Source organism: Dermacentor andersoni, chromosome 6, assembly GCF_023375885.2.
Source record: "Dermacentor andersoni chromosome 6, qqDerAnde1_hic_scaffold, whole genome shotgun sequence".
Taxonomy (NCBI): Eukaryota; Metazoa; Arthropoda; class Arachnida; order Ixodida; family Ixodidae; genus Dermacentor; species Dermacentor andersoni.
The window spans coordinates 18,370,458-18,389,522 of NC_092819.1; the positions used below are offsets into that span (position 1 = coordinate 18,370,458).

Sequence of the window (19,065 nt, forward strand, 5' to 3'; positions counted from 1 at the left end):
TAGACATGCAAAGAGACGCCGCGAACATGCGCAGCGTCGAAGCACACACGGACAGGGCGCCAACGCGGTCGCTACATTGATCTCGACGGTGCGATGTCTGTTGCATTCCGGACACTCTCCCGTGAAGCAGCTCGCCGGGCGATATCCGCGGGGTGGTCAGACGCGGCTTGGCGACGACGGCTCCTTTAAGTGCTTCTAGCTTTCTTGTGTTGCGTCACAGACTGTAAGGGTAACAGCCCGATGCTGTTACCATTAGGTCACGATCAGACGCATGCTTCTTTCTTGCCAACGCGAGCTAGCTCGTTCAGACATCTGACGAGTATCGCAAGTCGTATGCACGAGCGAGATAACTTTATTTGGAATCCGGCGATTGGGAGGCCCGCGCCTGGGGCCGCCTAGCTAGATGGCCAATGGGAGCTGCTGCTCCCATACGGCCTCCATGGCTCGCGCTGGACGGCCCAAAGTTGGTCTTGTAGTTCTGAGCTGAGCAGCACGGCCGACCACCGCGCCCGTAGGTTTTCCGGGGAGACTGCCATTTTATCTTGATATCTATTACATCCCCACGCCACACATGCCCGCGCCAATTTCCTTTCAGCTACAGACTCGAGAATGAAATGCTTGAGTGAAAATCAATTTTACCACTGTCATGCGTCCCGTCGCATATCAAGTTACTTATAAAAGCGAGAGCGCGCCACTTTCTCTCGTTATTCCCTCCTGGCGCACTTTAATTGAGGCGCTGTGTCAGACTGCACCGCCTTCGAGATCGCCTCGAGTCGTGCAACGAAACACGCTGCAACGTGTCTTCGCCGGAGAGAAAAAATCACGCACGCACGCACGCACGCGCGCGCGCACACACACACACACACACACACACACACACACACACACACACACACACACACACACACACACACACACACACACACACACACACACACACACACACACACACACACACACACACACACACACACACACTTACGTGGCATTCACAATCACGTTGGGCCATTTGGTAACACTTTGCAGCACCCCAAACAGTGCAGGATGGCCAACTGCCTGTGAAGTGCTTCATGTAACGTTGATTGCTACAGCGCGTGAGATCTGCACAGTTTTTGTTTTTGTATTACGGAACATGTTATACGACAACATTAAAAGGACACTATATAAAGACAAACACTTTATCACTTTAGACTGATAAAGCATTTTGCTACCTTCGCGGAAAACAGGCTGGTTATTAGCAGAGAGAACTAAGCCAAAGGTTCAATTTTTTTAATATTTCGCGCCGATACCAAGGTGCCGATACATCAGTGTGACCTCACAGATAAAAAAAAAAAAAATTAAATTATGGGATTTTACGTGCCAAAACCACTTTCCGATTATGAGGCACGCCGTAGTGAAGAACTGATTCCGACCACCTGGGGTTCTTTAAAGTGCACATAAATGTAACTACACGGGTGTTTTCGCCCCCATCGAAATGCGGCCGCCGTGGCCGGGATTCGATCCCGCGACCTCGTCCTCAGCAGCCCAACACTATAGCCACTGAGCAACCACGGCGGGTTCACAGATGTAGTCTTTGGTTCTTTTAGAACACAATGTAGTTTACATTTGCCAATAAATAAGTTAACCGGGCCGGAAAAGACGCCGCCACGGCGAGCTGGCGTGAGACCTTCAAGTATGGGCGGCTTATTGTGCAAGGGTAATTTACTGATGCAGCTAAGCTTATTTTTTCTCTTCGGTGTCCCTTTAACGTGGAATGTCTATAGATGGATGGACTGACAATGAGCACAAGTCGACGTATAGACTGCAAAGTTTATTTCTCTCGTTTCTCTGTGTACAAAACACAACCAGAACCTTCAACAAGCTCTGTAGACGAAGAGCACCTCAAGGCAAGCGTTTTTCCTTTTCTTTTCGCCTCGTCTTTCTGGCGCTTCCCCCGCCCGCGCAACACGTCCGCCACTAAAGGAAAGTCGGTCACTTATCACTAATGCCACAAAACGTCGCGATTTGGGTTCGCGATCACGCGCTTTCGCGAAAACATCACGAGACAGTTCAGACAAGTACACATACACCACGCGTAACGGGATGTTTTTGTATTTACGCACGCATACTAAAATAAGAACAAGGCTTGCCGCAGGCGCTAGCAAATCGGGATCAGTTGACACGATCGGAGCTGCATGCACACGCGCTGCGGCGCAGGGGCGGAGCCGTCCGACCCGAAAGCCGAAGCAAAGAGCTCGCGCTGGTATAAGCTTACTGACGACATTCAGTTACGAACAACGAGTAAATAAATAAATATAAAAGTGCATTAAGGAAGGGCTCACTCCGTGGCAAGTGTACGACGTGCCAAGCTGCCTTGCCATGACTGCGCGCGTTGAGGAAAAGAGGAACTTTAAGGAAGGTGCATTGCGTGGAAACTTACACAAATTAGCGAGAGCTACACGTAGACGCTGGTAACAAAAAGGCAGCACACTCGAGGCGTTTAGCAATGAGAAAAAGATCAGATCGGAGCACGCTGCACCTAACAAAGAGGTTGCACAGCGAACACGTCAGCACGTATGCCGAACACGCTGCCATATATTGCTGTGCATATATGGGGTGCGCATAATCTCTGCGTTTTGATCTATAATTCCAAGTTTAGAATGTATGAACTAGACGCACAAACACGAGTCTCCGAAGAGTTGCCAGATGCCGAACCCAGGCCTGTTTTGTAGAGTCCCATTTTCAGGAATGTTATTCGGGTCTTTACGCGTACACTGCCGCTGGTGAGACATCACGAAATAGCCGCTTAGTGGTTCACATTGTCCAGATACTGTTGCTTTTTTCTTTCTCTCGAGCTGCGCTGTATCAAACGGGCATATCGTAAGTGGAGTGCAGAGCAAACGTTAAGCGCGTAACAGCGACACTACCAGCAATCCGTGCGAATGAGAATTTCGCCGAGGGCCGCCCTGCCGTGTGGGTGTGGCTGGGGACTTCTTGAAGCAGCCCTGGCCGGAGGGCCAGTTCATGGGGAACAACATTTTCACCAACACAGACACCTTAGTTCCTGTGTTCGAGAGGCAGGCCCACTAGGACTTGGGTGGCCCCTGCGACGTTGAAGGCTTGTCCGTTGACGATTCTGCGGAGTTGGTGTTCGGTGACGGGTCTGCATGACAAAACAGAAATAAGTAATGTACTCCGAAATAAACCGTCGAAAATGGTTGTGAAAGTCACCGATAGTCTTCCAGTTACCTAGCTGCGTTTCTCATGTGGAGAACCTTCTCACCTCTCTTCTGCTCCCGTGCCTACTCACATGTGCATGACATCATCGCCTGCGTCAACCAATTACACGCCTCGATCCCTCTCTTCTCCTCCATATTTGCACTTATCCCCGCTCTTTACTCGCTAATGTTCAATTTTGTCACCCTCTACGATGTTAGATCGCCGTCCGCCAACCAAGAAAAACCGCGGAAATATCGAAGGAAAGTTTTAATATAAAGTTAACGACGGGATATACCTATACGCTGTTCTCCCCCCCCCCCCCCCCCCCCTCCAAAAAAAAGAAAGGGAGGAAACGAAGTTTACGTGATTAAAAAGAAAGTTGGGAGTTTTGAGCTAACGTAATTTGATGTGTGTTTCCACTAGTTGTTTATCGTACTCGCAAGTACACTATTCGCTTTTGCTAATGCACTAACTAGTAAAGTAATTAACCACCTTTGCAATTAGCAAATTACTGACAATGTGTCAGTTTGAATGTTATATTGCGTATCAGATAAACACACACAAGAAAGCCTCGTCAAGTACTTAACACGAGCTAAAACTTTCCGTAGTTCACTGATTCACTAGAAAAGGTTAGCCACAAACTTCACTAAAACACGTCTGGGATGTCAAGCGACGACGTCACCGTTGCCGCCATTTTGTCACGTGATAGAGGTGGACAAACGGAAGATTCAGTTGCAGTTTCAGCTGGCGCCGTCGCTGGCAAAAGTCATCACCACGTTTCAAAAGGGATGCTCAAAAAATAATTACATTCCGGAAAAATGTATGACAGTGCGTGAATGAGCTTGCAGGTCCATTCAGTCAAAGTTAGCTTCAGTGGCACCTATTTTGACGAAAACAGTGGTTAATACTTGATCACAGCTTTTCGAAAGTTTCCCGGCGATTAAAATAACCTGAAAGGAAGGATAGTGAAGATTCTCACAGCCAAAGCATTAGCTGGTTCCGTTTGACTTCACCCCTTCCGTACGTCACTAGCAGGAGCTCTTCACCATTACGGTTGTGTTCAAGCATTCGTTCTAGCAACGATGGCTATCTAACTTGACGTACAAGACACGTTGATGTGTATGACGACGAACGTGCCTTGATAGCGTTCCTCCCCCACGGCGTCAAATTTTTACACCAACGAGTTCTTGCGAGTAATTCTCCTCTAAAAAGCCTTAGAAATAAAAGCCGCTTATACGTCTCTGACATTTTATTTTAAACTATACCACTGAGCAACGTTTCATTAGCGGCTATGCCAGCGTTTTTATCAAGACTGCTGTCTCTCCGCCAACGGGCCTTGATCAACAGCGCCCGCCTGTGTCATTACCAACTTCGACACTACATGCTGTCGAAGATACATTCTTTGCTGTGTATGCGTATAGACTGGAGCAGGTCTTAATATAGCAATTTTTTCGACAAAGACGATAAAGTAGCTGCCTGCGCCTACAGAAATGTTCGTGGCTTGTCCCGACAACCGCCCGCTTTGGGAGGAAATGATCCTGCGGCGCTGTCGGAACGAAAGATGATGATCAATGAGCTCCTGAGCTTCCTGCGTTCAAGTGACCCTTAAAAAAAAAGAAAACCTGCATTTTGTTTCGTACCTGTGCTTTCTGCCCCTTTACTTTCGTCGTTCCGCATCCCTACGCCCCCCCCCCCCACCCCGGGCCCCCCCGCAGTGTAAGCTAGCAAACCAGACCTTTTTCTTGCAATTAACCTCGCGGTCTTTCCCATCCTATTTGTCTGCCTCTCTCGCTTACAAACGCGCATGCGGGAACTGTACAAGGATGCAGACCGGGTGAGTTCATTACAGCAGCGTAGTAGCGCGCAGGGAACGATGTATACCGCACTTTTGTCAAGGAGAAAGCCTTACACGGCTCATGGGTCAAAAAATTGAGCCGCCGGCGTTATGGCACCAAAATTCAAGTGCATGCGTCAGTATTTCTTGATATATTAAAAAAAAAAAAAAAGAGCTCGGTTGTCTCTGTTTGCGTTGAACTGACACCCTTATAAACAATTAGTGTGGCCGCAAGTGTGGTTTTCCCAGTTTTGTTCATATTTGCCGAATAGTGTACGCGTGTCTTAAGACATTTTGATGAGTGTAAGTGCACCTGCGAGAACAGGAAATAAATCTGTTGTTGAGAGTTAGCGCCGTGTGTTTGTCTAATTTGCCTTTCCGTGTCCTTCTCATTCTGCCTGTGCTACAAGAAACTAGAAGGCATTATTTATACAAGCCCATGTAGACCTACCGTCGTCGATTAGAGTGTTAAAAATATCATTCAGTGAACCTGCGTACGTGTCATAATGGTCTTCGTACATACTTGCCACGACGTGCCATTAACCACGCAGACCCAGTGGCGATGTCTAGGCGACCGAAAAAGAGAACAAGTGAAGAGAAAAGCAAGAGAAAACACGTAATATATGAAGTAACAACGCATTCGAATGTCAAAGTAATTTAATGAATGTCTCGCGTGCGCGCAGGCTCTGCATCCTCCTTAGCGCATTCGCAGCGCTTTGCCACACACACAGCGCGGGCGCATGCGCGCGTGGCGTCTTACCGCTGCACGAGAGCTTCTGGAAGGAGCAAGGCAGAGACGCGGTGCTGACGTTAGTGGCGCCCTCCTCGAGGATGTCGGGGAGGGCGTTACGACGCCCCGTGCGACCCGTCTGCAGGAAGGCGTCGAAGGCCGGCGCCGTGCCGCCCGCGGCGCCCGCAGGGTCGCCGACCGGCTGCTGCTCGACCTCCATCCTCGGCTCACTGCGCAGCGTGAGAGAGAACGAGCACCGGGCTCCATCGGTTCGAGTACAGAGGCCGCACGGGACAGGCGCTAGCATACACTTCCAACGCACGCTGTGCCGACTGCGGAAATACATACCTATATATATATATATATAACACTAAAAAATAACGATAATAATGCTATTTTGCTCAACAACTCAATGTGCCAGCTGTCGGTTCGACCCCCCACCCCGGCACGTCGTTTCCCGCTTCTCCCTAAATCGACATGATGTAAGGCGCATCTCGAGCGCTACATACCAAACAACTGAATTGTCTCGAGCCGGATTCCTCCCTAATTCTTCAATCTTTTCACGGGTTCACCGAATGTTCGCCGAAAGATTATGCCGCTTCATAACTCCACAATCGTCATTCTTTGAGCTGTGCCTATTACGGCCGTCTGAGGTGGACAAAATTGATACGTTAAACATCCTATCAAGCACAGGAATAAATAATTAATGCTAGTTCAGCAAAACTCACGTAGTCAGAGTAACAAGTACATGTAAAATGTAAAATAGCATATCAGACTTATCCGCCTTAGCCGGTCTAAGAGACACCGTTTGCAGAATTACTCGGTTCCCCCTAAATCGACACCTGTTCTTTGTGAGGAGTCAAAGAGTGGTAAACTTAACGTCCCAGCTCTTATGAAATTCAATAATTTTGTTTAACTTTTGCACAATATTTCAAGCCCAAAATCAAAATTCTGCCAGCAACAGTCGGTGTACGAGATTTCGTCTTCTCTGTTAAAACGGAAACGATTTTGGTTCATGCGTAGTGGTGGACTATAGTTGGTCAATTATGATGGAATATGGCAGCGCACTTCGAAATAAGGACGTGATACAGAGTGAAGAAACGCAGCGCTCATGTTTGTTCATTCTGCGTCACGTCCTTGTTTCGAAGTGCGCGGCCATATTCCATCAGCACTTAATTCACATCAATTCAGTGGCTGCCCAAAAGGAGCATAATATCTGCGTTTCACACGTATTTGAACGGAAAAATGAAGTGCAGTCCTCGATAGAACGCGCAATCAAGCAGACAATGCGGACGCTCCGACTACGCAGAAATAACGCGAGCACCAGGGGTGTAAGAAGATACTAATAAAATCTGTTTTTTCTTCAATATTTCTTTGTGCCAAAACCACGATACGCATTACGGGGCACGCCATAGTCCTGATTAAAGTTGACTAACTGGGGTTCTTTAACGTGCGTCTAAATCTCAGTACACGAGCATCTTTTGCATGTTTCCCTCCATCGCAATGCGGTCGCTGCGGCCGCGTTCGAACCCGCAACGTCGAGCTCAGCAGCGCAACGTCATAGCAACTAAGCTACCGCTGCAGGCATCAGTATTGTCAATGGCGCAAAACACGAGGCAAAGAAAGGTGCTCTACGGCACAGGTGCCGACAATGCGTCAAGGCTGAGGTTACGATATATATACCGGGCACGGCTGGAGTCTGAGCGCGAACGTGGGTGCCGAGGAGGCTCCAAGATCTCTGGGCGCCCCTCGACCAACGCCGTGCACAATGATTGTTGCACTTTTCCGATGGCCTTCGTTACGACCGCGGTCAAATTAAATGTCATGTGACGCTGAAGGAAGAATTAAAATAGGCACGAAGAGCAAATAGAAGCTTCAAACGCACGTCCGCTCTCAAGATACGCGCTACAAGCTTAGGCAGTGACGTGTGTCAATGCTTCTAACTGCGGTCCACGCGGACGCTACTCTCTCCCCTCTTTCACGCCCCTCTAAACTTTTATCACTTTATCGATTCCATGATGCAGAACGTGCTTCGAGTTTTAACGAGAGCGAACCACCCTCCTTGGGAATACTCCGCTCGTCGCCATTCCATCGGCTTCACGCACCGCTGTCACGCGCCTTGCGTCACGCCTGACCGTCGAGCGTCCTACCGCATTGACCCCCGAGCGAGCGGCATGCATCACTGCACGGCATTTGCACAAGGCGAGCGAAGTTCCACTTCATGAGGTTGACGCACTCCATTTTCTTGACAGACCGGCACGGAAAGCCTGCCTGAGATTACTGTCGTCACCGTGGGACTGGTCAGGGTGCGCTATAGCGTTGCGCAATCTTCTTGCAGCCCTATTGACTTACGACCGGCCTCTCCGCGTATACGACGGCCTCTATTTTCAGTTCAACACAAGCAGCGTATCGATTCGACAGATTGCTCGCCTTGAATAGCTGACGGATTTCTGTCTTTGAGCTACATTTCATGAATGCCCGATTACACACCCTAAAAAAAAATTATGGGGTTTTACGTGCCAAAACCACTTTCTGATTATGAGGCACGCCGTAGTGGAGGACTCCGCAAATTTCGACCACCTGGGGGTCTTTAACGTGTACCTAAATCTAATTACACGGGTGTTTTCGCATTTCGCCCCCATCGAAATGCGGCCGCCATGGCCGGGATTCGATCCCGCGACCTCGTGCTCAGCAGCCCAACACCATAGCCACTGAGCAACCACGGCGGGTGATTACACACCCTGGATCCAACCTTAAGCTTCGACTTCCCCCGAAGAAACGCGACCATTTTGTGTAGGCTATGATTGGGCGCCGCATTGACCGATGTCCACGCGTTCCGCATAGGGATGGCCGACACCGCAGCTTGTGGCCATTGCGGCAAAGAGTACACAATCCGTCATGTTCTGTGCAAGTACCTGCAGTACATGCAGTGTGCAGAGGCAACCGTTTTCCGTTGTGCTCAACCAGTTGGGCGACCGGCCTCGGTCAATGTTACATAGACAGGACTCAACATAGCACCAGAAGGCCGTGCAAGAGCTACTGTGCTTCTTGAGATCCACCGGCCTGTGTGAACGCCTCTAATTGGAACGTCTTTCCTGTTACTTTCTTTTCTTGTTCTTGCCCTCTCTTTTTTCTTTCTTCCCAACCCCTGTTTGACGCCCCCTGTTTTATGTAACACAATAAACACTATGAATAGTAAAACAGCTACTTGCGTCAAGGTACACTGGATTCAAGGCCATTCAGCGAACCCTCACAACATTGCTGCTGACCAGCAGGCACACTGCCCTCCTAATCCTGATCTTCCGCCTATTCCCCTCCCACCGCAACCCCTTAACTCGCTCCGAGCCCGTAAAAATTTTCTCCGGCAGGACACACGCGCTCTTATCCCACCGTGTGTCTGCTTCCTCCCCCTTTCACCTTACTAGGGCGGAGGAAGTTGTGCTTAGGAGGCTTCGGGCCAGGGTGGCCCTTACACCGGCTGTTATCTCAAGGTGGAACTGGTCGCATTTACCACTGGGTGCTACATGTCCATACTGCTCCGTTCCTGTGATGGAAGCAGATGCATACCACCTAATATGGACATGCACTGGTTTAAAATCGGAACGCTCGCGTCTCCTACTACAAGCCGGCCTCCGCTACAGTGTGACAACCAGCTATGACAGCTGGATACAAGACAACAGATTCCACAAAACACTGCTTCAATTCATACACAACACAGGCCTCACAGCACACATATAATACACATATACGCACCAAGAATTATGCCTTAAGGGCAAGTCTTTATCGCAAAAAAAAAAAAAAAGACTTAGAAAACGAATTATCAATGGTTACTATTAATTAAATTTTACTCAAATATAATGTTATGGTGCAGCTTAAATAAAACACCCTGTACGTTTTGCATTGATAACTACATGATTGCTTGGAATATTAGAAAGGTAAACCTCAATAAGTAAGGGCGAAAGGACTTGTGATGCCCCAAACACGGAAATTAGACAAATCCATGCACTACTCTTTCATTCTGAAAGGTTGCAGTGCCAGATTTCACTCAATTATTTTTTGTAGAAATATTTATCGACAGTTAACAGAAAGCTGACCACACCGTGTTAAATATAGAGGATGTCCCAACTATCATGCACCAAGATTTTAAAATATGCAAATGTCACGTAGATAAACAGAACCAAGGTAATTAGATAATTAGATGAAAAGTGTCAATGAGAAACTTGTAGAGCAACATCAAAAACTGCCGATATAGCTTTCTGTTGCTCAGTACGTGATACATAAAAGTGTTTAATCCGAGTGTGAAAGAAGCCCGCGAATACACGCAAGATTGCCGCGCGACTGGCCGCTCAAAGCTCTTTCGCTCGAGGCGGTCGCACTAATAACACCGAACATCTGAATTAGCGCACTCGCCTGCGTTTCAACCCCAAGCTTTGAGAAACATAATATAGAGAATACGATGCTTTGACACAGCATACAGCGCGGGGTGAGCAGCAAAGTTAAATGCCGTCACCGTGCTCTACGCCGTTTCACGCACGGGCGCGAACACGGTTTCGCTCTCGCCACGTGCGCGCCCCATAGCTCACCCGCACAACCGTGCAGCCCATTCGGCTGCGTAGCATCTGCGTCGAGCCCTTGGCAGATCGCGTGCTGGGCGCGTGGCGAGTTCATCGAGGCCGCCCGCCACACGTTGCCCCGCAGGCGGCACATTTGGCGTGGAAACAATGCGAAGCGTGCCGCGACGATGGCTCTATATAGCCCCCATTGTTCTGCGCGCGCGCGCAAGTAGCGGAGCTGTCCGCGAGTGATGACCAACACGCGGCGGCAGGACCGCGCGCACTGCATGCGGCGCAGAGCTGAACTCGAGGCAGCGACGTGGAGCGGGCCGAGACGCGAAACGACGCGTGCCATTTGCGCGTGTAGACCGCAGTTTACGTCTCTTTCACAAAAGGGAGCTTTTAGGCACTTCCGCGATAAATTGTGACTGACATTCGCTTTCACTCGGCTTTTATTGACGATAAGCAGAAGGGGTTTTATCGTAACGCGATGCACAAGGCGCCCGAAGCGCCGTCAGACATGGGGTACCAGCGCTGCAGTGGCGTGGTACCGGGGCATCCTACCGTCGGCGCATGCGCAGCTTTATCGAGGTTCTTTATGGCTTTAACTTTAATCGCGCCCACCTACACACGTGACGAGTCACGTTTAAATGGCAAAGCATTCAAAAGCTTAATTACCGCCGCGGCGACTCAGTGGCTATATACCAGTGGTTCACTAAGCAGGAAATCGCGCGAAATCGAAGCCGAGAACCGAGGGTTGGGTGCGAGTTAACATATGTGCAGAAATGCCGTAGCGTTGACCACTGAACTTTCGTCAGACAATAAGGTGCTGTTCTTAGACTTGGAGTATACGTTTCCTCAGATAATCACATATGCTAGCGGTAGTCAACCTCGGTCTCGCAAGCGCTTTCTTCGGTACACCTTTGTTCAATCAAAGAAAGTTGAGCGGCAGATGCGTGCATAAAACTGGCCCTTAGCGGGTCTTGTGATGCCGAAGTGAGAACAAGCTTCACATCTCAAGTAGAAAGGCTGAAACGTGCAGTATACGCACGTCTTAAAGCTTTTGACGAGTATATATGGTTGAGTGCCTCACAGCTGACTTCAAAAGCAAGAATTCGGGGACACTCAGCCGGGTAGCCGCTTGCAGCAATATGTTGCGGTAATTCCGTACGTGAACAAGACATTGAACAATTTAAGGAAGGTTGTTAGCCGGAAATGCGCTCGGCTGTCGTTCACAGCACCAAATAGGCTTGCAAGCATATGCCAAAAATTCAATCGGGAGACTGAGACCAAGACCAAAAAACAGTTGCTAAAACACACAGACACGCACACAGACACACACACACACACACGCACACACACACACACACACACACGCACACGCACGCACGCATGCACGCACGCACGCACGCACGCACGCACGCACGCACGCACGCACGCAATAACTGGACAACGGTTTTCTAAGTGCCATTGTAATGTCTACCAGATACCGCTTTCCTGCTGGCGTTTCTATATATGTCGGGCAAACGGGGCATTGTGTGAATGACTGCACGCGCGAACAAATAAAGTCAGTAAGCAAGCTAGAGATAGCCACCTGTCACTGCATGGCGTTGAATGTCACTGTGAGCCACTTTTTAAAGATTGCGCCATAATGCGTCAAAATACTTTGGTGGGCGCGCACTACTGTCAGAAAGCTTCGACACGCGAGAAAGTAGCGGTGCATGCATTCCCTCCTATTTCACTCCTCCCGAAGGAGGTATTTTTCCTATCGGATTGATTCCTTTCCACGTTACTTCTACGCATGCTCCTGTTCTGTCTTTTTTGTTTTTCTTGCAGAGGGGTACACAATATACAAAGTACATACATACACACAGCGCCGTTCTTGCTCAAATCATGAACAAACCAGCCAAATATCGTACGCTTCAAAATTAGTTTTAGGTTCCCGCACTAGCGCATCTCGCGAAGGTTTTGCTATTATTTGTTACGCTAAACCAAGCCAAACCAAATAAATAAATAAATAAATAAATAAATAAATAAATAAATAAATAAATAAATTGCAACAGTCTAATTAAGCACTGGCTGTGTAACCATTTAACACAGTGCGCTATAGTCGAAGTGCCCAGTGCAAACGAAGGCTAGCTGGGGCATGAAGCTGTGTGCATTGTAAGCATATAGCTAGAAGTATATACGAAATCACTGACGCAGTTTCTCACCGTTCTAGTACCCAAGCATGACGGCCACGATGACGTCAGCGCACCATATCATTACGCGTGCATCATTTTGCATTCTGACTATGACTGTTTTTCACTGGATTACCATTGTTATCAATTTATCGCTCGGTGCAATATGCGTCTGTCGTACTGTCGTGCTGCCACGTTCCTTGTTTACACAGTGACTCGACGTGCTAGCACCCTAGAATGGCGGCCATGATTACGTCAACGCAAGCCAACTATACGTCACCTAAACCTTCTAAGTTCCCACTGCGTCATTTAGAGACGTTATGAAAGTTGAAATGTTGGACGGCTCCTGGCACAGATTTTAAAAAAAATGAGAAGAAAGACGCGAGCACTATGCATGCAGTAAAATATGTCTATTATCCAGCACTTAATTTCTAACTCACTGACGCAGCTTGATGTCTCGCGCTCTGCACGGCAAGTCCCTTGTATACCCGCCCACCCGCGATTCTGCGGCTTTGGAAGGGCAGGAACGCTCGCTGAGCGTTCAAGCCGGCGTCACTCTAAAGCCTCCATCTTCCATGGCATCGCAGTAAAAAAGAAGAAAAGAGAAGCACCACAAAGGAAAGGGTGCCGCATATACCGAGTGTCCCACGTAACTTGCCAAACTTTAAGAATATGCAAATGCCACGTAGCTGCACAGAACCTACGTAATGTTGCTTGCCGTCGCTTGGATACACTCAGATTAATTTTTTTTTTTGCATTCGGCCTAATCACATAATTAGTCACAATGAATTAATCAACTTCTCAAATATTATAATTATATGAAAGGTGTCAATGAGAAAATTGCAGAGCGACATGAAAAGCTCCCGGTACAGCTTTCTGTTGCTCGATACGTGCTACACAAAAGTGTTATTTTTAAGTATGAAAGGAGCTCGCTCATACTCGCAAAGTGCCTCGAGCGGCTAGTCGCGCGGCAATTTTTCGGCGATTTAAAAAAAGCACTCCAGTAGTGCTTTTATTTTGTTTTACTCGGTGTAGTCAGGGGCATCCTACTCTGCACTGCAATAGTAGGCGCCGACGAATGACAGCTCACGGGCTCCTAAATCACCGCGAGGCCGGGGCCGAAAGCAGGGACATTAGGCTTATGGCACGAAAGCCGCTACCCGAGCTGTTTCACTCGCTAGATTACGCGAATTGTGGCGCACATTACCGTTCCAGATGGGCTGGACGACGAGAAACAATGGCGAGAAATGAACGCCCCCTGGCCTTCTGACGTTTGACTGAACGCCACCTTGACGTCAGTTTCACAGTAAGCGCCCATTTGCGCGGTTGGGAAATCGGTTCTTTATTATGTTTTTTTCTCTACTACCTCCTTTCTGAGGAAGCGTTAATTTCGTATAGAATACCACCACCATCATCATCAGCCTATTAGGCTCGTTGCAGTTCCATTGCATATGAAACTTAGCATACTGCCTCTCCCGGCGATGTTCAAAGTTTCGTAGGCATGCTTTTACTCACGTCTCTAACCAGGAAGGCCGCGCTCCTGCTAGCAGCACTGTTAAAGCTGAGACACGAGTTTTGAAAGCTTGGACAGTGCGGCGAACGGAGGGCGGCAAGAATGATGTCACCAACCTTCACGCTGACATTTTAATGACGATTCTAGTCAGAGGTCTACCATCTAGGATACATCGAACCAGGTGAGTGTATGAGAGTACCCTTGCAGGTTCTGCACATCGTCGACTCCATCCTATAAACCCGCAAGTTTTCCCCCTACAAACTTATACATTGGCCCAATGGAATTCAGCGGACATTAAAAACCAGGGCCTTCGTTGCCTGAATCATCACATAAAGCTCCTCCTTTCGCGCGGCTTACAATGACGTGACCTACAACTCTAAGGCGTCGTCTAGTGCCTTCGAGTATCGTTCAAAAACGCCTACTCTTTCCTCATCGGAACAGCCAGAAGCCCTGAATGCGAAGTTTGAGCGTGCAAAGAGACGAATTTCGCACTTTCTTTGCGGATGTGCCCGTTTCGGCGCACAAAAGACAGAGCTCCGAGCCAAGCTCGATAAACTTGACGAACGGCTTCTTACGGGCGGTAACATGCTTGTAGCTTGGTTCCAGCCGACGTCAACCAGAGTTACATTAACGGCACTAAAGTGTTTGAAGAACCCACCGAGACTGGACGAGTGACTGTAACCATTGTCAGGCTCATTCCTCGTGTTTCTACGTACAGATGATATTTCTCTTCCTTGCTCCTAATCTTTTCTGCCGTTTCCTTCCCACGACTACATAGTAAACACAACCGGTCAGTTATACTGGTTACTCTCTCTGCCTTTCATCTATTAATTTTCCCTTCCCTCAACTAACCTTATCACGCCTATTCGACACTCTCAAATACGATTGTTTTCCCTTGGCATCCACTCCGTAAAGCTATTACTTGCATTCAGTCAAATTTACTGATTCTCGACAATTTATGTAAACAATTTTAGGGGCCTAAATGAAGCGTTCGTTACCAACAGTCACCAAAGTGTACTTTTCGTATTGAATGCAATTAATTAAAAAAATTAAATTATGGGGTTTTACGTGCCAAAACCACTTTCTGATTATGAGGCACGCCGTAGTGGAGGACTCCGGAAATTTCTACCACCCGGGGTTCTTTAACGTGCATCTAAATCTAAGCACACGGGTGCTTTCGCATTTCGCCCCCATCGAAATGTGGAACGTTCCCGCCCCGTGTTCGTGGTCGAGGCTTGCCTCGTCGCGCTAGAGCACAACTGCTCAAGCTAAGGGTTGGTTGCGTGAACGTGCACGAACGTTTATACAGATAAGGGCGTGCGGAAAGTCCATTGTGTACGTCTTGTGGCTGCTACGACACTTCAGCACCTTATATTTGAGTGTCCCGCTTTCAGTGCGCAGCGCATGTCGCTAGTGAGAAACTATCATCTCCTTAGCCTGCGGTGTGCGACACTCGAGGAATGTTTATACCCCAGTGGCTGTGCATCTAAACATGATCAGGCCCATCGCACCCTACTAACCTTTATAGAACTAACTAACTTAGGTTCACGTTTGTAGCATGAACATTCAACATTCTGTAGTAGCGTGACCTTCAGTGACCGGCCCTACTGTGTGTGATCAGTACTGTACCCTAACGCTTCTTCCTTCGAAGATGGGAGGTGGCGGGTTCAAACACCGTATAGTGTATATTGTGAACCGACTACCGGTGAAACGGTGATTACGTGCAGCTTTACTTGGCGTCTCATCGTGGAGAACACAATTAGCCGCATAGCGAACTAGCCATGGATGTGGTTGATAATTGTGGAGGCTGTTCGACGCGGCGTCACTTTAATTCCGGCTGCAGAGTTCTACTTTAGTCTTTAGATTTGTCCTGTTGCAGTGTTCTACTTTGGTCTTTATATTTGTCCTGTTGCTCTCCTTTCCTCTTTCCTTTTTCCTCCCCTCCTTCCTGTCTTCTATTTCTGTGTTGCTGTCACCTCCCTTCAGAAGAGTAGGCAGGCGTTGTGCCCCTTCCGGTGGCAGTTGCCAGCCTGCTCCTCGCTTTCCCTTTCCTGATACCTGTGTATATGTGTATGTGTGTTCAAAACAAATAATAATAATAATAATCGAAATGCGGCCGCCATGGCCGGGATTCGATCCCGCGACCTCGTGCTCAGCAGCTCAACACCATAGCCACTGAGCAACCACGGCGGTTTGCAATTCATTTTCATTGAAATCGGTTCGACGGCTGCTTACTGAAAAACGGAAAACATTTCTGCGTTTTATATAAACGTATGGCCATGGCAGAAATCTGAAACATATGCATAAATCTCTGAGTATTATGGTGGTACACAAACTTTAGCACCTGAAAACGTGAGAAGGACTAGTGTGCGGCCACAGTGCTGCGTGTTCTAATATCGAACACAACCGGGAAACAAAGGAAAGCACAGCGACCGGCGCCGGAGGGCATATAGTCGACGACCAGACGCTCCAGTCCGCTCTCGGTGTATAGCTACGCAAATGGCGTGCGTGAGGCCTTCGTCGGTCTCGTTCGGGGCTGAGAGGAATGTTTTAAGCACAGGGAAAGCGTGCGGAACATTGTCAGGCAGAGGCGTGCCTCTGCAATGCGAAAAATACCAAATTGCCTCACTGCGCTGTTACTAGTCGTGCCACTGCATGTGCCCTTTTCACACAAGCGTGGATTTCTCGGCAATTAAGATCACGGAATGGCATGCATGCGCCTTTCTTACTGGAAGATGGGAAGGAGGTGGGCGTTAGTGAAAAGTAGAACAACGTAGACGACTGCAGGAGCTCCAGGCGATATACCGGTTTGCATACGTAAATACACGTCCGTCGCGCATGCTCGATCTCGACGTTACTCGATACGAGGATGTCCGGAAGCGTAATGGTTAAGAGAACGCTGCGACAGCTTACGCCAGCGTGGTTGTTTGTTCCCTCTTGTCGCCGCTGCCGAAGGATTAAGGCACGGTGCAGCACGTGGCGATGACTGCGACACTCGACTACAGCAAACAGAGGTTATTTTGCCTTCAACCTGTTTGTACGATTCGCACACCCAGGCGAAAACGAGTGGCCATTACCACGCTGTGAAGTTTGGATACCTTTATTTTAATTTTAAGACGAAGCGCTTCTTTTAGACGCGCTCGGGAATGTGACGTAAACGACCGCGCAGGCCAATGTGCCAATGGTGGCCTTCAATCGCAGAACGCAATGGTGAAAACCCGCCGACGAATTACTACGAAGGGCTGAAACGAAGGAACGGACGGGTGCCGTCGTTGAGGTTTGGCCTTTCTTGCTACGATATGCGCTCGATCTCAAACAAGTCAGGCAGGAAAGCGTTGTTGCTCCCTATCAGTTCTGATCACGCTTTGATATAGTAGAAAGCATGCGTTGTAAGACTTTTTAACGCAGAGACCAACAGTGGAAGTTTTGTGTTCAGAACACGTGAGCACTGTGAATAATGCTACTGCACGTGTGTGTCTTCGTGAGTCGCCGTCCCAGCGTCGTCAGAAATAAATAAATAAATACGAAAGGAAAAAATACTATGATCCGAGGGGTGTTCCTCGATGACTCGTAGCTATACATAGACACAAGGGTCCGTTATACAGGGTGTCCCAGCCATCATGCATCACGTTTTAAAGAAAGACGGCCGGGCCATTCTACACGCGAAGATAACCAAGTGCATATCTTTAGTCGAGTAAAAAAAAATTATGGGGTTTAACGTGCCAAAACCACTTTCTGATTATGAGGCACGCCGTAGTGGAGGACTCCGGAAATTTCCACCACCCGGGCTTCTTCAACGTGCACCTAAATCTAAGTACACGGGTGTTTTCGCATTTCGCCCCCATCGAAATGCGGCCGCCGTGGCCGGGATTCGATCCCGCGACCTTGTGCTCAGCAGCCCAACACCATAGCCACCGAGCAACCACGGCGGGTTACAGTCGAGTAGAGGCGCCGCCACTAATACCTCGTTGATGTCATTCAATTCATTGATAAATCGCAATTAGATTATTTTTAATTACTGCTCTGAATGGCAGCCTGTCAATGAAGAATTTGTACAATATTGAAATAAACTTAAGGCGGGCATCTTTTCAGCCAGGTGCTTTCTGCCCGTCCATTTTGTCCAGTTGATAAAAAAAGCCCGCGAAAAATGAAAGCTATCACCTCGTTAACCGTCCGCCTGCATCAAAAAAGCAGCGCCCTCAAAGCCGCTCCACAGGAGCGCACTCTTTCCGCGACGCATCCGTCGCCGGTTATTGTCAGCGCCATTGTGTCGCGCTGTCGTGGGCGGGGCGCGCCAAATAAAGCTCTGCGATCAACTGCTACGGAGGCGTGTTTGGGGGCGCTGCATTTTTTATGCGGGCGGTCGGTTAGCCAGGCGATATTTTTCATTTCTCGCAGACTTTTTTTTTAATCAACCAGGAAAAAATAAGCGGGCAGGAAGTACCTGGCTGAGAACATGCCTATAAGTTTCTTTCAATTTTCTACAAATTCTTCATCGACAGCCTGCCATTCAGAGCAGTACAAAAAAAAATAGCCAATTGCGAGTAATTAAATTAAATTGCAATTAAAATTAAATAAATAATATAATATTGCAATGAAAGACTTTCTACCCCAAGATATACGAGAGCGACATATGCAAACTATGCAAGTCGGCTATAGAGCAGGGGCGTAGCCGGAGGGGGGGGGGTGGGGGGGGTTGCTTATGGGGCTTCAGCCTCCGCGAAATTTTTTCGTGCTGTCATGTGCCGCCGACCAAAATAAGCCCCGGCGCCGGAAATCATGCTGCATTTTGTCTAGAATGTCCTTTTAAATGCTCGAAAAGACATTTCAGCGCGAACATAGCGAAATCGGGCTGGATTTTTCGGCAACGCCCATGCACTGGGAATCGCATAACGCAAGGAGCCCCATCCGAGCGCAAAGCGTTTTGATGGCGAGCGGGCTCATCGCGCCATCTCGCGGGGGCCGCGGAATCTACGGAGCACATTGATTTCAATTCTGAAACTTTATGGGCGTAAAGTTCTCATAAACGTTTGATGCGAAAGGTGCACTGACATTTC

The 19,065-nt window shown here is 48.5% G+C and overlaps 1 protein-coding gene across 7 annotated transcripts in view; it reads right to left on the bottom strand.

The window, feature by feature from the left end:
* Nucleotides 1-1,789: 1,789 nt before the first annotated feature.
* LOC126521301 (uncharacterized) overlaps nt 1,790-19,065 on the bottom strand; it is a 275,216-nt gene continuing 257,940 nt past the window's right edge. For 5 of the 7 annotated variants that reach the window (XM_072288647.1, XM_072288646.1, XM_072288644.1 and 2 more), the window contains 2 exons: nt 5,793-5,992; nt 1,790-3,142 (listed from right to left, as the gene is read on the bottom strand). In XM_072288647.1, coding sequence (XP_072144748.1) covers nt 3,066-3,142; nt 5,793-5,982 — 267 coding nt within the window. In that variant the 5' untranslated portion in view covers nt 5,983-5,992 and the 3' untranslated portion in view covers nt 1,790-3,065. Of the gene's footprint in view, nt 3,143-5,792; nt 5,993-6,271; nt 6,299-19,065 lie in introns of those variants that run through there. The other 2 variants (XM_072288649.1, XR_011895096.1) reach the window with 2 other exon arrangements.